The 16,750-nt window shown below is 33.0% G+C and overlaps 1 protein-coding gene across 6 annotated transcripts in view; it reads right to left on the bottom strand.

Moving 5' to 3' along the window:
• The window catches only part of TENT2 (terminal nucleotidyltransferase 2), a 71,916-nt gene that overhangs the window by 27,219 nt on the left and 27,947 nt on the right, over window positions 1–16,750 (bottom strand). For 3 of the 6 annotated variants that reach the window (XM_043592874.1, XM_043592883.1, XM_043592890.1), the window contains 5 exons: window positions 15,974–16,040; window positions 14,187–14,256; window positions 6,316–6,392; window positions 5,812–5,940; window positions 519–562 (listed from right to left, as the gene is read on the bottom strand). In XM_043592874.1, the coding sequence (XP_043448809.1) occupies window positions 519–562; window positions 5,812–5,940; window positions 6,316–6,392; window positions 14,187–14,256; window positions 15,974–16,040 (387 nt within the window). Of the gene's footprint in view, window positions 1–518; window positions 563–5,811; window positions 5,941–6,315; window positions 6,393–14,186; window positions 14,257–15,973; window positions 16,053–16,750 lie in introns of all 6 variants that reach the window. The other 3 variants (XM_043592851.1, XM_043592858.1, XM_043592865.1) reach the window with 1 other exon arrangement.

Here is a 16,750-nt window from a genome sequence, read left to right as displayed (position 1 = left end):
TATTATGCACTCAAGGAGTGTAAGTATCAGTGTTACTCCTTTTGGTGTATTAGTTGGTAAAATCAAGTGAAAGATACAATGATTATCCAATTGTTCAACTTAATTTTTCCCCTGCTTTCAAAGTATACGTAGATTGGGCTAAAAGACTTCTGAGTAAAGAAATACTATAAAACTATTTAAAATAGCACGAAGAAAACTGGAATGAGTCTAAATAGGCCTTGACCAATTGAATATATTTAATTCCTTTTAGTGATAATCATGAGCATCATGCAAATAATTCCACCATTAAGAAAAATGACCACACTGCCAATAACCAAATAAAATATGACAGTCTTCTGAAAAAGTATACGGAATATTTTTAATGTGCTAGTGGTCAATGCCTCAGCCTATATAGAAAATGTTATTATATACTTAGAAGGTAACTATCACACCTTTTACATTCACATTAATACTGCATATAATAGTTCCACATATATTTGTCATAATATGTATTAGAATAATTTATAAGAAACACTTACTGGGTAAATTTTTTGGATGGATGGAAGGATGGGTTCAGGTAGGGCTATAAAAAAAAAAGTTTAAAGCTTCTGTGATTCACATAATTCATTTCACAAAGCAATAATTTGTCAGCTACACCCCAGGTATGAGACTATAAGGGTTTCTGCTAGAATTCAACAGTTTCCATATATTTTGTGAATTAACTCTGATCCCTAGAAATTTAAATTCAAAAATATATCTAAGTTGATAACTTCAGGTTAATAAACTATGTATATTTCTAGGTAAACAAATGTTCCTTGCATTTTTAGAAAAACAAGTCATCAATGGACACACATCATTTGGTCCAACATCAGACACACACACAAAATAAGCAAGACAAGGATTGTTCTACATATATTGAATGAACATTGTTAAGATGGATGTAGCTATCAAAAAAAATTTTTAAGTAAAGTCCAATGATACTGTATCATGAAAGAATAATAGCTATATCATAATTGTCCCTTTATGTTTAATTTCTTCTAATAAACAGTAATACCAAAACTGAGATAGTTTCAGGAGATCGATCTATTAAAAAAACTGAAAAAAAAAAATCTTCAACTTCACTAATTTTTAAAAAGGAGGCTTCAGCAAAGTTTAGAAATATAAATCAAAAATATAAAGTTTAGAAATACAAATATAAATATGCCACTTTGCCATAAAAAATTAAAATTTCATACAAAGGAATCATTATCTTTATATGTTACTTTATTTTTTGTCATTCTTCATTCTCCAATATCTTTACCAAAATCCAACCTCATTAAATGCATTAACAGCCATTTCACATCATCATAATATAAAGGAAATAACATGGAAAGCAAAGTACTTAATATTCACAATAAAAAAAAACTGCAAAATACAATATCTTGAGTATAAGATACAAGTAAAGTGTTTTCAAGATTTAATATTAAAGACCAAATATAATACCATAAAACAAACTGTGTATTTAAGAATTAGAAATACATTGTATATAATTAAGTAAGCTCAGTAACAATCATTATTTTTAATTTGCAGTTTAGCAAAAACCTTTTTATATGACTTCTGGAATACATTAATATCTAAATAATCAACTATTATTACCAACTTACGTGATCTCCAACTATGATTATAAATGTATAAACTTCTATCACATAATATTTAAATATCTCTTCTGTATATGCTCCATTCCCAAGTTGAAATCAGAATAAAATAAAATTCCATGATAGGCTGGAATGTTCACAGTGTGTGACTGAGGGGAAAAACTCATTACTTACTGGAATCACTCTTAGGAAGTAAAAATATTTTTTCCCAGAGGCATTCAAATGCTCAAAATTCTAGAAGATCCTACAAATAAACTCAAGCCCCAGTTACTTTAATTCTAAACGTCTTTATATTCATGTAATAGTTTTTAATGACTTTCTAACAATTTTGCTGTAATATAGAAGTCAAATTGGTAAATCTTACTAGAAATTAGTTTACTTAATTAAAAACCTGAATTCCCTTCTCACTGAATACCCCTAGTAAATTAAAACTATAATTTAAAAAACAGTGAAGAAAGGTTATAAACATTTAGAAAAAAAAATTTTATTTCATTCTAGAATCATAACCAGAATGTTAGAAGAGAAAAACAAACAGTAATCACTGGTTAGGGTCTTTCTTTTTTTTTTTTTTTTTTTTTTCAACGTTTATTTATTTTTGGGACAGAGAGAGACACAGCATGAACGGGGGAGGGGCAGAGAGAGAGGGAGACACAGAATCGGAAACAGGCTCCAGGCTCTGAGCCATCAGCCCAGAGCCTGACGCAGGGCTCGAACTCACGCACCGCGAGATCGTGACCTGGCTGAAGTCGGACGCTTAACCGACTGCGCCACCCAGGCGCCCCTGGTTAGGGTCTTTCAATAGACAAAGCACCCTGAGAACTAAGCAATTTGAAAGTTTTGGGGAGCAAGGATATCACTCAGTAAATCCCTTGTCTAACAACCTTAAAGCTAGTCATTTGTGAAAATAAATAAAAGAAAGTGGAGTCGGGAAGCCCTGAAAGGGGTGCTCTCACACACTGCCACCATTCTCCATAAGAAGTATACTTTGCATTCCCCAACAGGAAGAAGCTTCCTTTACATACTCTAGTAGCTTGCTCAGCAACAGCCCAGGCAATGAGAATTCAACAAAACAGCCCCTTCCAGCTTCCTCCCCTTCCTCGATAAAGGCAAGCCCCTCAACCTCCATTCTCTGGACTTGCCAATGGTTGGTTCACTACAGTTTGCTTGTTCTGAATTGCGATTCCTCTATTCCAGAATAAACTCACTGTACTGGTAAAAAAACAAACAAACAAACAAAAACCTAGCTCTTTTGTTTTTTAAGGTCAACACATTGCAGAGCAATTGGCGTACCGTGGCAGTTAACACTATCCTGATAGTAACATCAAAGTCTTGAATAGTTTTTCAAATGTTTATTTTACTCAAAGCAACATATATTCAGGGGCACCTGGGTGGCTCAGTTGGTTAAGCATCTGACTTCGGCTCAGGTCGTGATCTCACAGTTCATCAGTTCAAGCCCCATATTGGGCTATCTGCTGTCAGTGCAGAGCCTGCTTCACATCCTCTGTCCCCTCTCTCTCTACCCCTTCCCCTCTCACTCGCTCACTCGTTCTCTCAAAACTAAACATTTGGGGAGAAAAAAGCAACATACATTCAGGAAGGATCTAGCTGTAACAACTATTTTTACTTCAAAATTTTGGACTTCAATCTTTTAAATTTCTCTCTCAAAAGCAAAAAAAAAACAAACAAACAAACAAAACACCTTACTATTACAGTATCTGATCAATAGATAACACCTTCAGAACAGCTACTCTGTAAGATTTTACTTTGCCTACATTTCAGATGAGAGCTTTCTGGTCAGGCCTCCACAAATTTAAACATGGAAACATTCCATTCTGATTCATCAAAAATTCAACTAAAAAAAAGATCTTCAACAATAAACAACAATTTTGAAAATTCAAGGACAATTTTGTTTTTGAGAGAGCGCGTGCAATCTAAGAAGAGGAACAGGGGAGGAGAGAGAATCCCAAGTAGGCTCCATTCTCAGCGCACAGCTAGACATGCAGCTCAATCCCATGACCCCAGGATCATGACCTGAGCCAAAATCAAAAGTCAAACACTCAACTAACTGAGCCACCCAGGTGTCCCAAAAATTCAAGAGCAATTTTAGAATGCCTGAAACAGTTTTGTACCTGAAAACATGGTAAACATTCTATGAATATTCATTCAAATTATTATTTCTAACCAGGTAATACTTTTGCCTTTTTATTAATTATTATTATTAATCTTAGATGGCCATTAAAATCTCTTCTCATCGGCTTTTTCCCTTCACGCTTTCATCAGTCACTTTTTCAAGCATATGTAGTCAATTACTAACTATTGAAATTCATTCTAGGAAATATTTTAATCTTTTTCAACCTTTCCACATACAGAAGACAAATTTCCTTTCTGTACTCATGGCAGAAAAGACATTAAAAAAGCCTTTAAGAAGTTAAATGAAACCTAAAAGTCCATCCAATCCAATTATCCATGTTACAGATAAGAATATTAGGCCAGAAAGGTGGAATAAACTGGCCAAAATTACAAACACTAGTTCACCGTGGCATGACTGGAACTGCTCAATACACTTTGCAGACTCCTGTTTGCCAAAAACGCAGCTATTTATTTCAATCTAATTTCAACACGGCTACTTATTTCAATCTAATTTCTTCTAGTGAGAAGTAGCCAAAATTTGCCAAATAACAGTTACGCTTTTACTTTTATTATTATTTTAGAGAGAGAGAGTGCGAGAGGGGAAGATGGGCAGAGGGAGAGAGAGCAAGTGAGAGTAAGAGTCAGAGAGAGAGACAGAGAGAGATAGAGAGAGAGAGAGGAGAGGAGAGAATCTTAAGCAGGTTCCAGAGAGAGAGAGAGAGAGAGAGAGAGAAGAAGAAGAAGAAGAAGAAGAAGAAGAAGAAGAAGGAGGAGGAGGAGAAGGAGGAGGAGAGGAGAGAATCTTAAACAGGTTCCACACTTAGTGCGGAGCCCGATCCGGGGCTCAATCCCACGACCCTGGGATCATGACCTGAGCTGAAATCAAGAGTCACAGGCTCAACCAGCTGAGCCACCCAGGCACCTCAATACAGTTATACTTTAGCTGTGCATAGTGGATGTACTTTAACAAAGACCTAGAAACAGTGATGATAGTGCCATTAATTACAAATCATCTTAGTGAAGAGGACTTTGTCAAAAACAAAATAGGATTAACAAAATGTAAACAGAATTTTAACATGATTTTTGAACAGTGGTAAAAAATTTCTGAACTTTCAACCTGCTTACCAAACTGCCTCAGTACATGTGTGATAAAAGTCCATTTTTCTAAAGAAGGCAATCAAAGTAAAGTATCTAATGTAACCCACAAAAATGGAGAGAAAGAGCACATATTATAGCTGTTCATACATGTTCAATACTGTAGTCAAATCTCATTTCTAAATCACAACTAGTGTCTATTCACTTTTTAGTTTTAGTTGTAATTTAAAAAGTACATTTGACAAAATCTAAATAACCCCTGATATATTTCTGGCACATAACTTTTCAATATTTATATACATATGAATACATACACAAACTCAAATACAGATACAATTTTTAAAATAAAATTGATCCCATGTTGTATATGATACCATATCATGGATATTTTCTTTTACCATTAAATATCCTAAAAACATATTCTTAGCAGCTGAAAATATTATAATTAATTCAATCATTCCTCTATTCTTAAAAACTTAGATTATTTCCTATCTTCTATTATTTCTTTCACCCAAACTCCATGCCAACTCACAAGGAATAAAAACTTCTTTATCCAAAAAAAAATCCTTTAATTCCTGTCTCAAGTGAAAAATAAAAAACATGATGAGCTTGAGCTTATTTTTATAGGTGCTTGAGCTTATTTTTATAGGGCTTCTGAACATGCATGTGCCTCAAGATAATGGATCCACTATAGCGGTAAAAGTTCTTTGAATACAAAAGAGTAATACGGAAAAACCGTCAAAAAAACAAAACAAAACAAAACACAGCGAAACTTCCTTATAATGTTTTCTGGGGAATAACATGTCTAAAACATTTGTTCAAAGCAACAAATTAGAAAAATATGGCTATATGGGCCTTAGAAAGAACTTTTTAAAACAATACTGTTTGAAGACAGTGTCAACAGAAAAGACACCATAATGAAGTTTAACTGTGTTTCCATTTTAAAAATTGGGAAAAAACCCATAATACTTACTTTGTAAATAGTGCAAAACCATCAACACAAGACTATAGCTGCTTAAAGTACCACGACTGGCATCATTTATCTCATGGTGACTTGCCCACTTCTTAATCACCAGTACTAACGGACGAACTCGATTTTCAACTGAAAGTAAAATGAAAACTTAAAAATGGTAAGAAAATATTACGGTTTCTCTGTAAGTTTGTATCATTTCCCAACTCCAAAAGAAAAAGCATTTCTCCCTGTGTATTAAACACTGTGTTCACCATAAATGTGTCTTACTTTTAAAAGGTATCTTAGTCACCTTTTAAAAATTACCAATTACTAAAATTCATTTTATTGACCTGTAACTCTGGTAGCATATAATTTTAGTGTACAACATATTATACATATAATAAAATGAGACACTACACATTAAAATAATTAAAAAGATGTCAGTGTTTATTATAAACATATTTAAAAAGGAATAAAGGATAAAGAGAGAAGCTATAATTATTTGGAAATAAACAAAAAACTTACGGTATGCGTAAGTTCTGAGGAGGAATGTGTTTCTTATTCCAACAATATTGTTTACATTCAAGTCGAATTCCACACAACTATTAAAAACAGAGAAAAATACTTTACCTCAAGTGTTTTTGAACAAATTAAACTAACTCCCTAATAACTAAGTTAATATTCATCTACCCTATGATGTAAAAATAGCATGATCCCAAAGACCAAATACTTTAAAATGAGGCACTAACTTAGCAATAAGAATAAAGATATAGTCAGTATATTATTTTAATATGATTTACTGTATATTAAAAATATTAAACAGGATAACAGTTGTAAGATCCATAATGTACTTCTAAGGCTTTAATTATCCTTAATAAAACAAATTATAAAATTTTGCAATCCATTCCAGGTAAACAAAATTATATGACCAAAAACATTTCTGGTCAAGTTATTTCACTGAGTTATATATTCTCAACTAATTTGGAAGTAAAGCATTATTTGCTTTAAAACAATAGGAATAAAAAGCCAAATAAAGAACAGGTGAAAAAAAATAAAAGTAGTCTATACATTATATTCCCTCCAAAAAGGATAAGATATAAATAACATATAAATTATATTATACCAAAGTGAGCTACTGATAATCTGGAAGGACAATAGGGATACGTCTTTGAAAGCAAAGATATGGTGCAATTCACAATTTAAAAAATTGGGCAATAATGAAGGGATCTACAAAGAATGGCAAAACTCAAAATAAAAGAAAGGATTAATGTAAATATACTATTAGGTCCAACAACTTCTGCACACTGAGTTTTTCTATGAAAAAACTGCCTAATATAAAAACTTAACAAAATTCCTTTTTATAAACTTTTAATTATAATGTTTGAAATTTACCAATGCAGATTTCCTTTTTTAGGGAAAGGAAATCTTAAAATCTTTCAATTAACCATGCATATTGACAAAAATGGATAGTAGTATCAACACTTAAGATATATATATATTTGCCTTTGGGAAACTTATGGCAGCAAGAGAGTTACATTCTTTAACTGCGTCTGTGCAAGGCTAACACTAAAACCACTGTGCATTTCCTCTATATACCTCAACAGAGAGGAAGAAACAGGCAACAACCAGTTTGCAGTTAAAAACTTTTCCAAAAGTATGATTCAGCGCTTTAAAAATATCCACAGTATTTGCTTCAGATTTTACTTCTGGAAATATTAAACTAATCCTTTATATGGAAAAAATTTAATGTACAAAATGCTTATTCTAACAGGGGAATAACTAAGTTAATCACAATATATTCACTGAATGAAAAACTACTGTAAAGCCATTAAAAATCAAGCCAGAAAAAATTCACTGATATAAGCAAATATCCATGATATACATGGTCAGGTAAAAAAGTATAATCTCAATTTTAATTTTAAAAACTCTTATGCATTCACATGCATAGAAGAGGGACTGAAAGTTTTACACCAAAATGTTAACATTGGTTATCTTTAGATATTAGAAGCCATTTTTTTAATGGTCTGTATAGAGAAGAAATATAAAATGGTATTTATAAAGAACATTTAACAATGAAAAAAAGTTTGTATAATAATCTTAAATAGGAAAAAAAAATGCGCCCAACACAGGAGCACCCAAATATTTAAAGCAGTTAATAACAAACATAAAGGAAATAATCAATATTAATACAATAAAAGTAGAGGACTTTAACACCCCATTTACATCAATGGACAGATCATTCAAATAGAAAATCAACAAGGAAACAGTGGCTTTGACTGACACATTTGGACCAGATGGATTTAACAGATATATTCAGAACATTCTATCCTAAAATACCAGAATACACATTCATTTCAAGTACACATGGAACATTCTCCAGAAGAGATCACACGGTAGGCCACAAAACAAGTCTCGACAAATTTAAAAAGATGGAAGTCATTCCATGCATCATTTCTGACCATAATGCTACGAAGCTAGAAATTAACCACAAGAAAAAATCTGGAAATAGCACAAATACATGTAAGTTAAACAACATGCCACTAAAACAATGAATGGATCAACCAAGAAATCAAAGAGGAAATCAAAAAAATACAGAGACAAATGAAAATGAAAACACAATGACCAAATATCTTTGGGAAGCAGCAAAAGTGGTTGCAAGGGCAAAGTTTAGAGCAACATGGACCTACCTCAAGAAGAAAAAATCTCAAACAACCTAACTTTATACATAAAAGAGTTACAAAAAGAAGAACAAACAAAACCCAAAACCAATAGAAGAAAGGAAATAATATAGATTAGAACAGTAATAAACGAAATAAAAACTTAAAAAAGTACAGAACAGATCAGTGAAACCAGGAGCTGGTTCTTTTAAAAGATCAACAAAAGTGATGAACCGTTAGCTAGTGTCATCCAAAGAAAGAAAAAAAAGAGGGAGAAACAGTATTCAAATAAACAAAATCACCAAATGAAAGAAGAGAAATAACCAACACCACAGAAATATCACAAAGGATTGTATGAGAATATTATGAAAAATTATATGCCAACAAATTGGAAAACCTAAAAGAAATGGATAAATTCCCAGAAACATATAACCTCCCAAAATTGAATCAAGAAGAAATAGAAAATTTGAACAGACCTATTACAAGCAATGAAATTGAATCAGTAATCAAAAAATTCCCAACAAGTAAAGTCCAGTACCAGAAGGCTTCACAGGCAAATTCTACCAAACACTCAAAGAAGAGTTAATAACTATTTTTCTCAAACTATTCCAAAAAATAGAAGAGAGGGAAGGCTTCCAAATTCATTCTGAGACTTGCATTGTACCCTCATAGTAAAACCAGATAAAGACACTACAAAAAAGAGAACTATAGGCCAGTATCTCTGATGAACATAGATGTAGAAATCCTCAACAAAATATTAGCAAGCTGAATCCAGTAATACATTAAAAAAAAAATCATTCACCACAATCAAGCGAGATTTATTCCTGGGATGCAAGGGTGGGGTCCAATATTTGCGTATCAATCAACATGATATATCACATCCGTAACATTAAGAATAAAAGCCATATGATCATTTCAATAGATGCAGAAAAGGGGGTGCCTAGTCACTCAGCTGAGCATCCGACTCTTGATTTCAGTTCAGTTCATGATCCCAGGATCATGGGATCAAGCCCCACACTGCGCTCTGTGCTAAACCTGTAGCCTGTTTAAAATCCTCTCCCCTTCCCACTCCCTCTCTCTCCCCCTCTCCCTCCCTCTGCTCCTCTCCCCACCTTGTGCTCTCTCACTCTCTAAAATAAAATAAAATAAAATAAAATAAAATAAAATAAAATAAAATAAAATAATAGTGTAGAAAAAGCATTTGACAAAGTACAACATGCATGATAAATCCCTCAACGAAGTAGGTTTGGAGTGAACATACCTCACCGTAATTAAGGTCGTATATGAAATATCCACAGCTAATATCATACTCAAAGGTGAAAAACTGAGAGCTTTCCCCCTAAGATCAGGAACAAAACAAGGATGTCCACTCTCACCACCTTTTTTTTTTTAATGTTTTATTATTTATTTTTGAGATTGAGAGAGACAGAGAGAGAGAGAGACACAGAATCCAAAGGAGACTCCAGGCTCTGATGTGTCAGCACAGAGCCCAACACGAGGCTTGAACTCACGAGCCACAAGATCATGACCTGAGCCAAAGTCGAACGCTTAACCAACTGAGCCACCCAGGCGCCTCCACTCTCACCACTTTTATTCAACATAGTATAGGAAGCCAAAGCTACACCAGTCAGACAAGAAAAAGGAATAAGAGGCATCCAAATTGGTAAGGAAAAAGTAAAACTTTCATTATTTTTATGTAGATGACATGATACTATATAGAGAAAACCCTAAAGACTCCATCAAAAAACTACTGGAACTGATAAATGAATTCAGTAAGGTTGCAGGATACAAAACCAATATACAGAAATCCACTGTATTTCTATTCACTAATAATGAAGCAATAGGAAGAAATTTAAAAAGCAATCACATTTACAACGGCACCAAAAAGAAAAAATGTTTAGGAATAAACTTAACCAAAGAGTTCAAAAACTTGTACTCTAAAAACTATAAAACATGATGAAAGAAATTGAAGACAACACAGACAAATGTAAAGACATTCCATGCTCATGGACTAGAAGAACAAATATTTTTAAAATGTTCACACTACCCAAAACAATCTATCTACAGATTTAATGAAATCCCTATCAAAGTATAATCAGTGGGGTGCCTGGGTGGTTCAGTCGGCTGACTGTCCAACTCTTGATTTCAGCTCAGGTCATGATCTCACGGTTTGTGGAACTGAGTCAAGCTCTGCATTGGAAGCATGGAGGCTGCTTGGGATTCTCTCCCCCTCTCTCTCTCTCTCTGGCCCTCTCTCTCTCTCTCAAAATAAACTAAAAAACAAAACAAAACAAAAACAACAGCATTTTTCACAGAACTAGAACAAATAATCCTAAAATCTGTATAAAGCTACAAAAGACCTCAAATACCCAAAACATTCTCAAAAAAGAAAAACAAAGCTGGAGGTATCATAATTCCAGATTGCAAGTTACACTACGAAGCTCTAGTTACCAATACAGTATGGTACCGGCACAAAATACACACATACATCAATGGAATAGGACAGAGTGCCCAGAAACAAACCCAGGATTATATGGTCAACTGAACTTCAACCAAAGAGGCAAGAATATGCAACGAAATAAAGACAGTCTCTTCAACAAATGGTAGTGGGAAAACTGAACAGCTACATGCAAAAGAATGAAACTGAACCTCTTTCTTACACCATATACAAAAATAAACTCAAAATGGATTAAAGACCTAAACGTGAGACCTGAAACCATAAAAATCCTAGAAGAGAGCACAGGCAGTAATTTCTCAGAAATTTGGCATAGCAACATTTTTCTACATGTGTAGACAAAGATGCTCAGTATCACTCATCTTCACGGAAATGCAAATCAAAACCACACCAGTCAGAACGGCTAAAATAAAAAACAAGAAATAATAAGTGTTGGCAAGGATGTGGAGGAAAAAAAAAAACCTCTTGTGTCCTGCTAGTAGGAATGCAAACTAGTGCAGTCACTGTGGAAAACAGTATAAACATTCTTCAAAAAATAAAAATAGGATTAACATATAATCCAGTCATTGCACTACTGCATATTTACCCAAATCACACAAAAACACTAATTTGAAAGGAAATATGCACCTCTATGATAACTGCAGCATTATTTACAATAGGCAAGTTATGGAAGCAGCCCAAATATCCATCAAAGACAAAGATACACAAATAAATGTCCATCAGTGGAGAAAGATGTGATATATATAAACATATGCACACACGCATACAAGTGGAATATTATTCTTCCATAAAAATGAATGAAATCTTACCATTTGCAACAACACGGATAGCGCTAGAGTATAATGCTAAGTGAATTAAGTCAGTGAAAGACAAATACCGTATGATTTCACTAATGTGGAATTAAAAAATATATAAATAAACAAAGAGAAAAAAAAAAGAGAGATAAACCAAAAAACAGACTCTTAACTATAGAGAACAAACAGATGGTTACCAGAGAGGAGATAGGTAAGGGGATGACTGAAATAGGTGATGGGGATTAAAGAAGGTGAAAGGGATTAAATAGGTGAAGGGGATTATTACAATGAGCACTGAGTAATGTACAGAATTGTTGAATCACTATATTGTATACCTGAAAGTAATATAACTGTATGTTAAAAACACTGTAATTAAAATTTAAACATAAAAAAAAAAAATACAACCGTGGGTTTTACTTTTTTTTTTTATTTATTTGTTTTGAGAGAGGGGGTAGGAGTACGAGTTGGGGAGGGACAGAGAGGGAGAGGGAAAGAATCCAAAGCAGGCTTCTCACTGTTAGCACAGAGCCCAATGCAGGGCTCAAACTCATGAACCGTGAGATCATCCTGAGCTAAAATCAAGAGTCAGATGCTTAATGGACTGAGCCACCCAGGGGCCCCACAACCATGTATTTTAAAAAATAATTACAAAAAGCTAATAATTTTATTTGTGTTTAGTTTATCTCCCATAAAGTGTTTTAGAAAACTCTACCATTGGGGCGCCTAGGTGGCTCAGTCGGTTAAGTGTCTGACTTCAGCAGAAGTCATGATCTCGCGGTTTCTGAGTTTGAGCCACGTGTCTTCGGGCTCAGTGTTGACAGCTGACCCTGGAGCCTCCTTCAGATTCTGTGTCTCCCTCTCTCTCTGCCCCTCCCTGACTCACACTCTGTCTCTCTCTCCTTCAAAAATAAATAAACATCAAAAAAAAAATTTTTTTTTAAAGAAAACTACCATTAGTTATTTGAAAAAAATTCAAATACTTATAGATTGGACGGATATTTAAATGAATGGAGGAGAAGGTTTGAACCAGGCATATATCTAAGGATTTGTTTAAAATATATATATTCAGTCAATTCTAGTCATTTGCAGTATTTATTTTCTATAAAGTCAATGAAAACAGTGGAAACAAAGGGTTAGGTTCCCACAAGCTTTCAGTCAAAACATTTTCATCAACTGATTAATACATAACTTTGTTTTGTTTGTTTTTTAAATATTTTTTTAATGTTTATTTATTTTTGACAGAGAGAGAGAGCACGAGCTGGGGAGGGACAGAGAGAGAGAGACACACACAGAATCCGAAGCAGGCTCCAGGCTCTGAGCTGTCAGCACAGAGCCCAAGGCAGGACTCAAATTCACAAACCACGAGATCATGGCCTGAGCTGAACTCAGACACTTAACCGACTGAGCCACCCAGGCGCCCCTACATAACTTTGTTTTATGTGTTTCCATTTAAGGACACCCCATTCACTGATAATGAACTCATGGCCAAGCACACTGTAACTCATGCATGAACAAAGCATATCAAATACAAGTTTTTTCTCCATGAGGCACATCACAGCTTTGTACACAGAAACAATACATAGTAACTCAGCACTATGCTTGGGGGCCATTTAAAAGAGCAAAGTCACCTATATAAAGCAACAAAATACAAAAAACATGGAAATGGACTCTGCAAAGAATAATTGTTTATACATAAGAGAAGAAACAGGAAGGCAGAATGTCACATTATTTAATCTCAGTTAGTGATTCAGAATTTTCTCCACTTTGCAAATGTCTACAAATGACTATGAAAGTGCTAGAAATATTAATTTGGGGGGTTACAAAATAAAAATCATCAGTAGGCAAATTCATAAATAAAGAATCTATGAATAATGAGGATCACTTATGTATATATATTTACACTTTACACTTACATTTATGTAAACCATTTCAGTATTTTATAAAACTGGGCGAGAAAACCTAATTTATCACAATCTTATCTATTTTTAGGGAACAACAAATTTTTTTTAACCAATGTAACAGTCAACACCTATTTACATTTTATATTCAGATATTGTATAAAAGATTCCAATCCCAATGCCCATAAGAAATTCAGAACCCAGGCTGGTAGAGTGTACAGATAGATATAATTATAACAACTCCCTTGATATAAACATACATCAAATCTCATCAATTAAGATATGTTCTAAAGAGTATATTACATTTCCAAAAGGCAAGAGATAATTTAAAAATGTGAAATGTAAATATACATATTCTTTAAAATGGATAGTTTTAAACACTCGAAATACCAAGCAAAATAACTAAGCACAGTTAAGCATAAAGAATTGCTCAGACTATTCTAAAAAATCATCTCCAAGACAAATCAAGGAAGTTTTAAAAACTGATGAAGATAAGCTATTATGCTGTAGCATACACTTAACTATCTACATCAAAAGAATATGTAAAAATGATCTAAAATAACTGAAAAAGGAAAATTCAATAATTACTTACCTGACTTTATCCCTGAACTTCACAATTGGCACTTTTGCTCGAATCAACTGAGGTCTCTCTATGTAGCCAGCTGAAGGACAAAATATGAATATCTGTAAATATTTCTCAAATTCATAGTGTTCCAATGTATATTTTTAAAAAGTGGTTTCTTACTAAGCTAAAACAGTTTATGAAAACACAGTCTTTTAAGATGCAAAGAAAGGACATTATCAAATTCTTCTAAGACTGAAAATTCCAATACCATTTAAAGGGCTTTATATTAAAATTCAGAAATGTGGTCTAATATCTAGTAATAATTATAAAGAAATTCATCAGAGCATTATAAGCAGGAAAAATATCTAGGCTGGCAGGAGCATAGCTCATTTCTGTTATAGCATAAGGCAGAATCTTATAGCAGCCATAAATATCATATTTACAAAGAGTCTCAAATGTGGAAATGCCTCCAACATGATACATGGGATAGTGATACATTTAAATAAATATGATCCCTAAGAGGAAGAATACATGTATACATATTTTTTACTCCATTAAGCACAAAAATATTTTTTGAAAATAATACATGTTCATTATAGAAAATTAGGAAAATACAGAAATATGTAAAAAAGAAACTGCCAACTCTTCCCAAAGGAGCAGTTTCCTAATGTTATAAAGAAAAACATAATACCAGACTTAAAAAATTTTCCCATTATAATGCTTTTACCACCAAAATCATAAAATATGTCAAGCTTCAAACAGAATTTGTAGGCAGGAATTCAATGAGGCTTAATGAAAAATAAGAGTTAAAAGTTTCAAGTTCCAGGTACAGGTTGTGACACCAAAAAACAAACTACACTCCTCAGGCAAATTACTGAATCCACTCATCACCATTCTCCTTAACTATGAAAAATAACAACCAAAAATACCTTTGAATTAAATGATCTCTAAGGTTCCCTCCATTTTTAGTATTTGACGTTAATAATAGCTATTAAAAATCTACTTAAGGTATGAATTACTCCTTTATTTTACAGATGTGAAAACTTAAGTCCACTAAAATAAATCACTTGATTTCTACCCAACAACAGATATAACTTGCTCATGGGCAGTAACAGGTCACTTGACTTTGAATTTGCCAGTTCAAAGCCTGACACATAAGTACTATCTGGCTGAATAAATGAACACATCTCTTTCCAACATCACGTGGCGAGTGTGACTTCAACAATCTACAATATTCTGTGGAAGTTTAAAATAAATTATGATGGCTTAACACATGTGGATTAAATCTGCTTAGATAGGTTATTCAAAGAATAAAATCTTATAATACAGTGGCCTAAGTCAATAATTTGCTTTCTGTTGGAATAATTCACTTGGGCTTCATGTTCAGTGATATTTTTAAAATGTGATGTCATAAATTGCATGTCACTGTGAAACAGATGAAATTCTCACTCCCTCACATGAATACCCATAAGACTTTATCTGTATCACTCTCTTGGCTTTTCACAGACACTATACACTACAGCTATTCATTTAATGCTGTAGCTTCCCTAACAGCCTATAATCTTTTGAGAAAAAGAAATGAAGCTTATATACATTTGAATTCCCTAGTGCATGTAGTGGGATTATCTCAATAAAGAATTGTTCTCTTTTTAATCAAGTTAAAAACAAATTCATTTGGGAAAAAAGGATCCACATTATGCCTATCCTGACCAGAAAATAAACAATTCTTATCAGAAAACAAAGTAAGAGACATATTAAGACATATTAAATAGTTATGTCAGATGACATATGAACTTGAGGCATATGAGACTTACAAAGTCTGGTACAGAAGTGTTTATGGACTAAGGTGAGTATATGCCGTGCTTCAGTCTTCTGATTGACCTGAAAAAAACACTGAAAAGTTAAAAATAAAGTGTTTTTTCACTATCTTCTAAATTCAATGTTTTATTTTCTTAATGTTTCTCAACAAAGAGAAAAAGCATACTTTTCTTTCAAGTTACTTTTCAATATGCACTAAATTATGTTGTAGAAAATGTCAACTTTTATGCTTTCACATCAACATTCCTAAATCAATTCCTAATTATAAACTTAAAGCAAAATTTAAAAAATATCAAAATTCTTATGTCATTTTCTTACTTTAGTAAAAATGCACATAAAGTAATCCTCTCCTAGAAAAACAAACAGAATTTTAACTTTCTGTAACATGTTTTATTTCCCTATCTACATTGTGAGCTGCTTTAAGGACAAGTTCTGACAACACAACACAAACATATGAACAAGACGGAGGATTGGTGTGATATGGCTGAAAAGAGTCTAACTGCATGAGAGATTTAATTAAAACTCTAGTATTCTTCACTATGTTTATTATTTCTGAGGGTTTTTTTTTTTTTTCCTTTATATGATTGCAAAGCATAGAAAAGTGTCAGAGTTTCCTTCCTGGAATAAATCTCTTTCTGATTTGCAGTAATTATAAGCCAATTTTATTAGCGAAATAATAAAATAAAAATATATATTACCATTCAGTAGGTATTTTTGTATTTTTAAACAGGCAGAATATAATAACGCACATTAAAATTATACTGAAATTAATC

This window comes from Prionailurus bengalensis, chromosome A1, assembly GCF_016509475.1.
Source record: "Prionailurus bengalensis isolate Pbe53 chromosome A1, Fcat_Pben_1.1_paternal_pri, whole genome shotgun sequence".
NCBI lineage: Eukaryota > Metazoa > Chordata > Mammalia > Carnivora > Felidae > Prionailurus > Prionailurus bengalensis.
This window is presented reverse-complemented; position numbering and strand designations above follow the sequence as displayed.